The sequence below is a fragment of the Melanostigma gelatinosum genome, assembly GCF_949748355.1.
Source record: "Melanostigma gelatinosum genome assembly, chromosome: 1".
In the NCBI taxonomy this organism is placed as follows: Eukaryota; Metazoa; Chordata; class Actinopteri; order Perciformes; family Zoarcidae; genus Melanostigma; species Melanostigma gelatinosum.
The window spans coordinates 10,000,346-10,013,226 of NC_136634.1; the positions used below are offsets into that span (position 1 = coordinate 10,000,346).

The 12,881-nt window shown below is 41.3% G+C and overlaps 3 protein-coding genes across 8 annotated transcripts; 2 read left to right on the forward strand and 1 right to left on the reverse strand.

Annotated features, from left to right (window-relative positions):
* The first annotated feature begins 145 nt into the window (after positions 1-145).
* On the forward strand, positions 146-1,498 carry tmem258 (transmembrane protein 258). Its single transcript, XM_079281061.1, has 4 exons — positions 146-216; positions 566-675; positions 1,124-1,253; positions 1,351-1,498. The coding sequence occupies exons 1-3, from the start codon at positions 214-216 to the stop codon at positions 1,248-1,250; spliced, it is 240 nt and encodes a 79-aa protein (XP_079137187.1). The 5' UTR covers positions 146-213; the 3' UTR covers positions 1,251-1,253; positions 1,351-1,498.
* A 406-nt stretch (positions 1,499-1,904) lies between these two features.
* tmem138 (transmembrane protein 138) lies at positions 1,905-4,481 on the reverse strand. Of its 6 annotated transcripts, none has more exons than XM_079272377.1 (6): positions 4,436-4,481; positions 4,074-4,121; positions 3,437-3,915; positions 2,743-2,914; positions 2,530-2,605; positions 1,905-2,448 (listed from the first exon to the last, which is right to left on the reverse strand). In XM_079272377.1, the coding sequence occupies exons 3-6, from the start codon at positions 3,562-3,564 to the stop codon at positions 2,336-2,338; spliced, it is 489 nt and encodes a 162-aa protein (XP_079128503.1). In that variant the 5' UTR covers positions 3,565-3,915; positions 4,074-4,121; positions 4,436-4,481; the 3' UTR covers positions 1,905-2,335. The 6 variants fall into 6 exon arrangements, with proteins under 6 accessions (XP_079128503.1, XP_079128501.1, XP_079128502.1 ...); XM_079272375.1 differs by having other exon boundaries at positions 4,330-4,447; XM_079272376.1 differs by having other exon boundaries at positions 3,437-3,936; positions 4,330-4,447.
* A 2,306-nt stretch (positions 4,482-6,787) lies between these two features.
* On the forward strand, positions 6,788-10,402 carry cracr2b (calcium release activated channel regulator 2B; the record flags this gene model as incomplete). Its single annotated transcript, XM_079266611.1, has 9 exons — positions 6,788-7,132; positions 7,208-7,319; positions 7,406-7,550; positions 8,485-8,631; positions 8,751-8,841; positions 8,933-9,028; positions 9,098-9,285; positions 9,922-9,993; positions 10,125-10,402. The coding sequence occupies 9 exons, from the start codon at positions 6,788-6,790 to the stop codon at positions 10,276-10,278; spliced, it is 1,350 nt and encodes a 449-aa protein (XP_079122737.1). The 3' UTR covers positions 10,279-10,402.
* Positions 10,403-12,881: the final 2,479 nt, after the last annotated feature.

The window sequence follows — 12,881 nt, forward strand, 5'->3', positions numbered from 1 at the left end:
TCAGTGGTGATGAATAACTGGAGTCTATAGTGTGTTGACGTTTAGAGCATCATACATGTTTTATCAGACTCAGTATAAGTAGCGTGTCTTTGTTACGATTGGACAGAAATTCGCATGCGAGCCACGTGACGAAAATAACCAGGAAGTGATAGTCAGTACGTGGCCTTATCATCATCTTGGACCACAGAGAGAAGATCGCCACTTCATTGCAAAATGGTAGAATCTTTTTCTCGTTTGTATAGGTTCAGATTGTAATATATATTGTAATATACAATGAGATGCTGTTCATTTGTGCGCGTTATTCACTATTTAACTAGCTAAACAGCGCGTTGTCTGTGTTCAAGTACGCTTCGTGTAACGTTAGCTACGTGTTTGCAGACTAGCAGAGCAACGTTATCTTCTCATGTCAAATTCACAGATTGAGCCGCTCTATTTAGATTAAAATAAACGGATTAAACGCTATATACGCGGTACATTATGGGAGGAAGTAGAACTAGTTGGCGGGGTGCTGTAACGTACGCTTGTCTTAACCTGCTTGTGTCTAAACTCCTCGCTGTGGCTGCAGGAACTCGAGGCTATGACCAGATACACCAGCCCGGTGAACCCGGCTGTGTTCCCCCATCTCACTGTCGTCCTTCTGGCCATCGGCATGTTCTTCACTGCCTGGTTCTTCGTGTATCCTTTATCAAGAACTAAGGGGTCATACCAGACACCGTTAGGGTACTACAACCCTGCAGGCACCCACTCTCTACTCATTTGAGGAAATGTGTAATCTAAATGATTAAGCAGGTTTGTTACTATTGTGACTTGTATTCATAAGTCAGCTGTCATTTCAATTGCTAAAAAAAGTTTTAAACAAGCCCCAACTTGGCCATAATTAGGTGAATGATAAAATAGTTTCCCAAAACTGTCCATTGAGAACATCCAAACATGTCACAGAGTTACTTCCTGCTTTGGCCTCAGGGACATGAGGTGTCCACGCAGTAAATTAAGGGGTTATTACAAATGAAGTGTTTTCACAGTTGTATTTTAAAATAAAGTAACTCTACTCAGGAGGCATTAGACTCAGAACTTGGCTGTTGGTTGTGCTGTTTTTATGAGCTGACCCTTAACTTCTCATCAGCTACGAGGTGACATCAACAAAATACACCAGAGACGTCTACAAAGAGCTGCTGATCTCCTTGGTGGCTTCCCTTTTCATGGGCTTTGGTGTGCTGTTCTTACTACTCTGGGTTGGCATCTATGTATAAAAGGTACATTTAACATCTTATTTAGGTCCAGTGGGTTTTATTTGTAATCACTGAAACCGTTTTGTAGTGGTTAAACTTTGTTTCCTTTCGTCTCCTGCAGCGTCCTGTGACCGACTTAAAACAATACGACACATTCCGTTGGAACGAAGGACATCACAAACATGGACTCGATTTAATTTGACTGCACTGACATTTTGGGATCTTATGGACTCTGGGTTTGTTGTCACGAGTAAAGGGGATTTGTATAATTTTTAGTGTCGTTCGTTGTTCAACCTGATATCTTAAACAATTGTATAATAATCCATGGATCACAGAGATTTGAACTATTGTTAAAATGTTGATAAACAATACTGAGACAAGACCTGAAGTTCACTGGAACTTGACCTGCTGGCTTGTTGAGATTAGAAGGTTATTTTGACGCACTGAAGTCTATTTTTGATGCGTTTCACTAGTGGCACCTAAAACCCAAATCCCTGATTAATCGTTGTGTTAAAAATAGAGCAGTCTGTTTCACCGTGTCTACGGGACAATACTGACTATCCTAGTGATGAAGGATTACACCGGGATTAGAGAAGGATTATTTAATAAAAACAGCAGGAACACTATTCAAAGATTCCAACTAAAAGACAACTGGATTCACATGAAATTGGCTTATTAAAATTACATCAACCCTGTAAACAGCATACTAACCTTACGTAAGGCAAAATAAGTCAACATGTTTCCTCCTTTGCAAAACAAAACTATTTCTACATGTTCTACAAATTAGCATTAGCATAGATCAAAACAAACTTTCCATCTACTTCTTCCAATGTGTTACATTCTGTCTGCAATTGAAATTGATTTACAAAGGCCACGTAGAATTCGCAGACAATCCCGCTTAATGCAATACTACTGTGGTTGAGTTACCTGCCACTATAAACCATTTAACCAATTGCTTGTTTGGCTACGAAAAGCCAGTCAACACGAACTGGTTGAGACATAGCTTGTTTTTTAGACATAAGAATAGCATAAAATTCAGAATAGCTGATGATGCGGTTATGTCAGAAGATCCTTTTACAGCTCGCTTAAAAACTCAAAACTCCTTTTCATTGACGACCTCGGGCAAAGGCGTCCCGAAGCCACAGCGAGTCCACATACAGCCTCGGGTCTCCCATGTACTCTGCTGTTCGTTTGTATAAGTAGTAATACATCACTGCCACTGTTGACAGAAAGAAGTACAGTTACATAAAATAGATTAGTTGCGATGGAAAATGCACTTCTGAATTAATCCACCGATTACCTGTTCTCTGGAAAACAAAAAGGGCTTGAAGACCATCTGTCCAAACGAAACGGTCTGACTCTAACCATCTAAGGTTCTGGGGAGAAAGATAATACTCATCAGGTATAGATCAACAGTCTCCACATTTACTCTGATATAAGATTATATTGTATCAATATTGTACTTAGATGTTAAAATGTGAGCGATTTGACAATTTGGTGCGACGAAGCTTACCAACACCCAGCAGTGGAAGCAGATGCTGAGCGTCAGGTAAAGAGCGGAGAACACCAGCACAACCCTGAACCTCTCCAGCAGCAGGGACACCAGGCCCACCTGGAACACGTAGGTGTTGAACATCATCAGCAGAATGATGATCACGTTGAACAAGATGCCGATGTCCTGGATGCTGGAGACACAACGTGTGCTGGTTTATTTCTAATAGTGGTTTCTGATGGTGTGAGCGACGCATAAAAAAAATACATGTGACCATGTCAGAGAGAGGGATATTGTGCAAGACTTGTACGTTACCAGGTTTCTAAACAAAGATCTTATATTTACAATTAATGAAATGAAACCCTGTAAGGCTGCTGACGACTCACAAGAATTAGCTCTAGTTATGACACAGCTTCACTCACTGACCAGGACAGTTTGTAATGACAGTTTATGGGATATAAATGGTTGGTCTATAGTTAATATATTAAACACATCAGAGCTGCTGACACATTGCAAATAATTGTGATAAATCACAAGTGGAAAGACTGTCGTATGAATAATATAAATCTCTGGCAACTATTCGAAACTACAATAGATGACATGAAGTAAAGAAAGGACAGCAAGGCTGCACATGTTAGGTGTATCCAGAGAGTGTCAGATATGTTTACTTGACAATGACTTGAACAAGCTGACCCAGCGTAGTTCAGTGACTTACATGAAAAGCACTAGTTGGATAACAGCCGCTCCCCTCAGGAGTTCACTGAAGGAGTTGACGAAGAGGTCATAGGCCAACAGTGTCAGCTGGATCAGCAACACCAGTGAGTAGTTACCAGCCTGGAGCATCTTCAGGGGCTGATCCTGCAGACCACCACACCTCGCAGTCTATTCTCCTCCTCGCTTATCTTTACACGTGCTAAACGCAGGAACTTAATGGTGGCACAGGTCTGGATTCAGCCCCTACATATCTGGGTTAAAAAAAAAGAAGTAGGCTTCACAACGTGTCCATTCACATGGTAAGAAACGGGTTGCTTTTGTCCTTAAATGTTGTGTTGCTTTAGGTTTTCTTCAGTCCAGGTTGTCCCTCTGTTCATAAACATGTTGGTTGTTGTCCTGCAGCCAGTACAAGATAGCAGATTCAATGCTTGAGATCTTTTCATATGCTGCATGTTAGAGTCTCCTTGTCTGCTGCATTTCCTGTGAGGAAAAACAGAGACGCTGTAAAATAAACAACACAGACGCTGTTAGGTATACTGCGACATAACATACTTAGGCTGTTACACAGGTAAGCATGGAAAGGTCAAAACTGGGATTACAGACTGACGTTATCTCTTTGTTTGTTTCTTTCCACGCACCTAGCGTTGTCTATGGCGGTAGTTATGTAGTCCGGGCATCAGATAATCCTGCAGACAGATAATATAGTTACGACTAACTGTTTCAGAAATTTAATTTCCACAACAAATCACTCGTCTGCCAGTGTGCACAGCTCGGATTTTAACTTCGAGGAACTCCCTCCAAACACGTTTGCTAAATTAAGCATCACAACACAGACCTCGCTGTGCTCACTGTTGTATAAATCGACTTCACAAACACAATATAAGACCTACTAACCGGAATATAATGTGTGAGGAATGAAACTAAGTCACTCGGAGCATAGAAGAACCGCTATATTGCTCACATTCCTACTTTCATCGGCAGACGATGCTAACTTACCCACTTGGAGCGTCATCTGCTACTTTTCAGCTGTATTTCCGTCAATCCCATGGTAACGCTCCTTCTTACCGTAATAGTAGACGTAGAGGTTCACTGAATATTCATCAAACATATAGATAGAGTTCACTGTATATTTTGTTGTATTTATTGCAATTACTCTGTTATTTACTCACTGTGACTAAACGTAGGTGCTGTGATGAATGTGAAAACAAGTAGTGAACATTTGGGAGGGTGAAACTGTTGGTGTTGAATTCAAGGGCTACATTAGACATTACGGTAAAGTTTCATCACATCCGATGCTTACTGCCACCTAGCGGCCGACGTGAGTAGTACGTGAGCAAAGTACTGTGAGCTGTTCAAAGGTAGTGGACACCTGCGCCCAGGACTCTGTGGGTGAGTAGTGAAAGTTCCTACAACTTCGATGATTTGATATGAAATACGACAGTAATGTAAGTCATATCGAAACATCAAGGCGTTAATGTTCACTTTCTCCGCTGTGACGCATTAACGACCACGACTAACGGGCGTGTGGGGTTTTGTTCTTAAATAATACATGTGGGCAGATTGTTAACGTTACATTACTTCATTCTCTTGGTTTTGTTGCTACAATGCTTCAGAGTTGGTCGCATGTGAGCCGTTTCATTCACTTCAGGTTTCTGAACTGAGTTTCAGGCAAAGTTTTTTGGTACAGTCGCAAACGCTTATCTGCATTTCACAAAGTATGACTGTCATATGTTGACATTTCTCAGAAAGCTAAACGTTAGTCTCTCTGTGACGTGTAGTATGAGTTTGACTGACAGTTTTGTAGCCGATAACATGTAAGTTACATTTTCCTTTCACTGAATGTGAGAGATTACTTCACACACACCAACCTTGTTAAATATGTGTTAGCTAGGTGTGTAAGTTTATTTGACCTTTGGTGCTTTGGTGCTGTTGGCTAACTGACACAAAATCCTTAACATATAATGTTTACATAGCCTATGATCTGGGATTCCGCCATATCACTCATGCTATGAGGATGCTTTCATGGATCATAAACAAGAAGCTTTACAAGCTATTATCAGTACATGTTTTTAGGTTTTAGTTTTACGATCATAGATTGCATGACTGGAGGGATACCAAGGAGAGGTATGGTAATATTTAATTAACAAGGAAACGGATTTCAATTCAGAGTATATCTATCTTTGTTTCTAATTCTATTTAAATTAAAACATGTATGATTTATGCTGATGTGCTCTTCCTGTGTAATAGAAATGCCATCTAACCTGCAGACTGCTGGTATATAAATCACAGCTTTATGAATGTTCATGGAGAAACTGAGCCATATTTTCTCTGTCGTCCTTAAGAGTCAACTTTGTTTGCAATTGTGGTATTTCTAATGATGCAAACAACTGCAAATGTTTTATTTGCATCTCCTCTCCGCTGGCAATCTGCCCTCCCCTTCGAGTACACAGAAACTCTTCTCACATGATACCATCCTGTTTTTTTACCCTCTACACATCCTGGTGCTCAGGCATGGCGCTCCTAGCAGTGACATCGCATCACATTTATTCAAGTTTGTCCTCCTCTAAATAAACACTCAGGGCAAATTCAAGTTTGTCCTCTAAATAAACACTCAGGGCAACTGTGCCGCATGAAGCTAAGCATCATATGTTATTATGTTTTACCTTGCCGAGGGATATTAACAGAAATAACAGTGCTTCGTATTGGATTCCTCCGACAGTGTTCAAATCGTATTGAGTGTAAACATGTCAGCCACCTGATCACAGCAGCTGTAGATAATGTGCACAGTCACAGCTTAGTTGTTCTGCACCTCATGTTTGACAAGGGAGGACCTACAGGGCCAGCTTCTCAAAGTGTCCTTTAATTCATACTGGTTCATCAAGAAAGTGAAAATCAATGTCTCCGATTATGTCTCAGACCGGTGGTATTCAGAAATAGACAACACGGTCTGAATACTGAGACACTCCCATTAGGACTGTCACTAACAACGTTTAGCGTTATCACTTTTTCAATTAGTTTCGTCTATTAAATGTCATAAATAGGGGGAAAATGCCCATCACAACCTCTAAGTCCACGGGAAACAGTTTAAAGGATTTTCAGTTTAAATTGATATTTGACAAAGAATATCAGTAAATGATCTCATTAGATAAATTTGAACCACAGAATAATTGGCATTTTTTAAATATTTATGGTTAAAAAATTATCCAAATAGCTGCAGATTATGTATTGTGTTTCACGGCTCAGCTCTACTTCTCATGACTCCCAGACAAATACAGTTTAGAATTCAATGACAAACTGAGAGGTCAACAAGTAGATAATACGCCCACCCATCGCTGTCCGTCTGTGTGCAGCCATGTCCAAGTGGCTGAATGATGGAGAAGTGCTGGTGGGTCAAGGCAGCGGCGAGGTAGAACCAGTGAGCCCCAGAATGCGAGGCCTGTCAGCTGGGAGCCCCAGAACCGGACAGAGTGTTTATAGTCCGCTGGCTTCACCCAGAGATTCAGTGCCAGGGAGCCCTAGACTGCGAGGCCTGTCAGCTGGGAGCCCCAGACACGGACAGAGTGTTACTAGTCCGCTGGCTTCACCCAGAGAGGCAGTGCCGGGGAGCCCACAGGCAGAGACCATGGGCAAGGCCAAGGAGCTGTTTGTGCTGTGTGACAAAGAGGGGAAAGGCTTCATCACAAAGCGGGATATGCAGGTGAGCAGCTGATGAGGTAGAATTAAATAATTCAGGCTGATAGTAGTGTTGAACTTCCCATCTGCTTCTCTTCAGAGGCTACAGGCGGAGCTGCCGCTGTCCCCTGAGCAGCTGGAGATGGTGTTTGAGAGTCTGGACCGAGAGAGCAATGGATTCCTTACTCCTGTTGAGTTCAACACAGGACTCGGTAAGTGTTGTGCACGATGACGTCTATATGGGGGAAAGCCACTGTATGAACCAAATCCTCTGAGCTTCTCTCTATCTGTGGTGCAGGCGGGCTAATGGGGCTGGAGGACTCGACTGAGCCGAGTCAAAACCAATCAGAAGATACGGACCAGATGGACTGCTCCCAGGACGCCCGCGCTGTTCGATTTGTAAACATACTGATGGAGCTCGGAGCAGACAAACTCTTTAAGGGGTAAGAGTACTGACGTAAAGTCACTCCCGTCAGACGGTACACTAAATGTTGCCCCTTGAGTTCTACAGTCGCAATGTAGAACTATCTACTCTCAGGTGCCAGTTTGTTAGGTACACCAAGCTTAAACAGTTTAAAACAGGTTATTTAGACGACCTTTACTTTCCTAAATGTTGACATAAAGAGACGTAACAAATAGTAGAAACGTGTGTCAGGAAGGATAATGTAATACAATTCACACTGCAGCCTCAAATGTCACCATAAGGTTCAATGAAAATCTCCCTAAGCACACAACATTATAAGCTTTCCTGAAGGTATGTTTCATGGCAGGACTGTTGTATTCGACTGCATACGTACCCAAAAAACAATAGATATTCAAATATTAGCACAGGGGTGGTTAAGATGGTGTAAATACTACTACAGCACGTTTGCTTGATGTGTAACATGGTCTATAGAAATATTAGCATATTTACTAGAAGCTGAAGGATAGTGAGGTGTTAATGGGACGGGGATGTTTTAAATGGATGAATAGATAAGGAAGCGATCTTAAATAAGTGAATACACACTACATGATGCATTGTCTCGATCGTGCGCTACAGTTACAGTAACATTACGCTGTCCCGGCAGGTCCATATGAAATTATTCTATTATATTATGACAGTTTTATTTGATTATGATTCTTTGCCACTTCGATACAACTTTGTACGTACATTATCGTATATGTTTCATATTGTAGATATTTTATTGTTCTTCTCTGCCAAACAAAAATGTAAACTCTTCGTTTCTTGAGCAAACAATGCAAATCTTTGCGCTGGATAACTCGAGGCACAGATACTGTGTATTTACAGTTTGTTATTAAAAACCTGTGAGTGAGGGATTCTGGGCTGTTCAGGTTCGAGGTCCTCCGTCGCTTTAACAGTCGCTTGTTGTGTGTCAGTCAGCAGGAGCTCGCCTCTCTGTGGTGTGAACTCCAGAGAGACAGACCAGAGCTGCTGAGCGTCCTGGACGGCGTCCTGATCCACGCAGTGTCGCATTTACAGGACTCCATCAGAGAGAGAGACAGTCTGGAACAAGCGCTACGCAGGTCACAGCTTCCTCCCGCTGTCCTCTGAGGGACACCTCATTGTGCTCTACTCAACTATGAGTATTCACACTGTGTTGAGTTCTCTAAAATCATTCAAGTGTCATTCTTTTGCGTTTCAGACGGGAGAGTGAACATGATGACATTGTTCTGTCCATATATGAAGAAATGGAAAACCAAATCAGAGAGGAGAGAGAGAAACGTGTGGCTGAGGTGCATACTTGTGCTATTTAGTCCTGCCTTTGTGCCATTTAGCAAAAGCGATCATCACAATAGCCTTTAATCAATGTATTGTGAAATCAAGGACAGTATTGGACAGAAGCAGAGAGGACGACAACTTGAGGAGGAGCTGAAGATGCGCGAGCAAGGGCTGGAGAATTCACTGACCAAACAGAAAGAGGTACTCGTTCAAATGGTACTGCTGTTATTTCTGAAGAGTTTTAGTGAAGTGACCTGTCTTTGTCCTAAGCTGGAAACCAGAATCCGGCAGCTGAGCTGTGAACAGGCAAACATCAAGGAGCAGAACCAGCAGCTGCAGAGCCTCAACGTCCAGTTACAGGAGCAGGTGGAGCGCAGCAGGGAGCAGCTGCAGGCCGCTCTGGGTCAGCTCAGCCTGCACCAGGTCAGCATTGCCCAGGAACAAGTGGCCAGACAGAGGTGAGTGGCTACCCGCACAAGAAATGACTCCTACGTCCCTGCAGCTGGTCTGATAATATAATAGGATATAATACCAGGAGTTAAGGGGAAAACCATTAAAAGACCTTCATTTCAACACCTTGCTACGGTGTCTGTGGCGCTCGGACCAAGCCATATTTGACCCGACTGAAGACATGTTTCGTAAAAATGATTCTCAAATATTCAATTAAGTTCAATTATAATGTATTTGCATAGCATCATATCATACAGAAGCAGTTTAGAGTGCTCTATATAAAAACAACAAATGTATGAGATATACACAAACATACAAGCATACTGTACACATGCTGTATGTTCTGTATATGTATATGTGTATATGTATATGTATATGTGTATATGTATATATATATGTATATGTGTGTGTGTGTGTGTGTGTGTGTGTGTGTGTGTGTGTGTGTGTGTGTGTGTGTGTGTGTGTGTGTGTGTGTGTGTGTGTGTGTGTGTGTGTGTGTGTGTGTGTGTGTGTGTGTATGTATATGTGTGTGTGTATATATATATATATATATATATATATATATATATATATATATATATATATATGTGTGGACGATAAGAAGAATAAAAAGCAATCTTTAATGATTGTTTGCTTCACTGTAGAAACATGATGAAGGTGTCGAGTAACATGCAGAAAGAGAAGGACAGTCTCTTCAGACAACTGGAGCTATTGAGGTACAAACAGCTGCTGTCAGCAATGAATGTCATTCCAGTGTGTGTACGCTTCCTTTTTTTTATTCAACCACTACCACTCTACATCAGCCTGTGTGATGGTTGTTCTAAATGATTACCTCTCTTTATTTTAGGGATATGAACAAAAGGCTGCGAGATGAGAAGGATGCCCAACAGTCTCAGAAGAGGGTTAGTCACAGAAGCTCTGTCCTTCCTCCTCTGCCTCTAACTTATTATCTCAGTGAAGACCTTCGTACCCCGTGGACACAACAGATTTATCCAACCTAAGCTCAGTCTGGGAACGGCGTCATGCTTTATTCCTTCCTGTGGACAATGATTATTTATATGGGCAGCTTGTTGTTGGGTTATTGATTGAACGTGTGTTCATTGACCCTGTTTGGGAATTTTACGATGTCAGCAATGTTTTGTTTTTTTTTTGTTTGTTTTTTTGTTTGTTGTAGATGTAGTCAGTGAAGTGAAAGATTTCGTTGAACAGACATTTGTTCTATTTGTGCCAATTTAAAGAATGGAGCATTTTATATGTTTATTCATGACACTTGACGAAAGCACTATTTATGAACTAAAGTGTGTCAGTATTTACCAAACTAATAAAGTCTTGTCACAATTCATAAAGGAGTCATGATCTATTATCAGGTTCTCCGTTATCCAATCCACATTCTTAAATGTATGGCATTTGTGCCAAAGCTGTTAACTGTGGCTGTTTTTATTTATTTAACAATCATCTCTCTCGATCAAAATCTCTGAACAAGTAAAATACAAAACAGTCTTGCAAGAAACCGCATTGACCGTGACACAATGAGCGCCTGTCGGTTATTTCTAGTAATTTTGTCTTGCCGTATATATCCTACTCAAACAAGTATATTGCTGATAAATAATTGTGATATTTAACTACTTTGTAGCCGAATAAATGTCACTATTGGACTAAATTCTTGCCTTTTTTAAGGCAACCTACTGTATGCATGTATGCATGTATGCATGCATGCATACAAAACATAAAACGTATATATTATTTAAATCTTAATGCTACTCTTTTCGTCTGCCTCACTTCCCACAAAAACCTTGTAGAATCCAAATGTCACAAAGCCTTTAAAGAAGAAAGGGTCAATTATAGGCAACGACTTACTGCAAGACAAGCCACTGAAAAGGTTTGTATGACTGACCGCTTCTGAGATCACATCGATCATATTTGCAGCGATGCAGATTGCCAGAGGAAGCAACTAACTGTGTGTATTCATTGATTCTGAAGACAGCTGAGCTCATCTGATGAGTTGGAGCACGACAAAGACACAGAGGTCTCAAACTCGTCCAAGAGACACCAACCGTCATGTAGAGTCAGGGGGGGAAATGTTGAACAGGTGCAAACTCAGGTAGGGAACATATTCCATTTACAAATACATTAATCCCAAATCCTTCACTTTTATTACACGGTTGCAGCAACTGGATCACTTTTAATGATGGAGATGATAATCTGAGCACAGATTAAAGGTGCATCCTCTTAAACGCAGAGAACATGACTCTGATGTCATGATATTAAGTTTGGTCCCTTTACCTGAATTTTAGACAGTTGTCAGTCCTCAGCGAGTGTTCAAGCTGGTATTCCTGGATAACTCAGGCGTTGGTAAGAGCTCCTTCATCCTGCACGGGACACTTCAACAGTAAAAGCAGCGCTACTGTCTGTAAGCTCTTCTCTTATTATCACTCTTTCACAATGATTAATGTGCTCCTCAGTGTATGTAGAAGTAAAGTATGACACCATGGGTCTCTGTTGCTTCTAGGTATCGATTTCCAGATGAAGACTTTAACTCTGGACTCCACCATCATCACCCTGCAGCTGTGGGACACTGCAGGACAAGAGAGGTCAGACGTATCACAGTTTATTCACAGGTTTACCAGCCGTGTGCTTTTTTTTTTTTTTTTGTGGCCTTTCATATTTTACATTATACCGTCTGAGCTGTAGGGTCTTTTTTCTGGCCACCTGATCTACCCAAGATGTTTCTCCTTGCCAGTGTTTTGGTACATTTTGTAAAAAGAATATAAGTTGAATGAAATCTTAAGTAAAGAGGTAAAAATGAAACACCAAAGTATGGTTTACATTGTTTACTACCTTGTGATTTGCAAGTGCCTTCATCATTTCAAGTGTTTATTGTGAAACAACATGTTATTTCTCTCACGTGAAAGAAATAATCTCTCATGTGAACATTTTTCTTATTCATTTTCTTATTCCTGTTCAGGTTTCGCAGCATAACCGAGCGGTACTACCGCAACGCTGACGGTATCCTTGCCATGTATGACATAACTCAGGCCTCCTCCTTCGCCGCTGTGAGAGCGTGGATGGACTCCGTGAAGGTGAGCAGGTGGAGATGGAATGGAAGGAAAACAACATGCAAAACCATTTGTCCGAATTTGTATACACATGCAGCTGATCGAAGATCCAGGAATCTATAGACACTAATGCTCAATTTAGATTGTTATTTTCCAGGTTATTTTTGTCTGATGTCTGTGTAGATAATTAAATAGCATTTCTCACCTTTTTTGCTTCAGTTTTCAACACTAATAGAAGTGTCTTTCCCAGGAGAAGATGTGTGAAGGTGCGGTACTGATGCTGCTGGCGAACAAGCTGGACCTGGCAGACGGTCGCAGCAGAGAAGTGAAAACAGAAGAAGGGCAGAGACTAGCAGACGTGAGGCACATTTGAATATTCAATCAAACTACTTTCCTAACGACGGAACATTGTCTTTGAAATACGTTAAATGAAATGTTTGTTTCTTTGACTTCCTGGTTCATACAGCAGCACAAAGCTTTGTTTTACGAGTGCAGCGCAAAAACTGGACGCAACGTGGAGGAGCTGATGACTTCTCTTGCTGGGTATG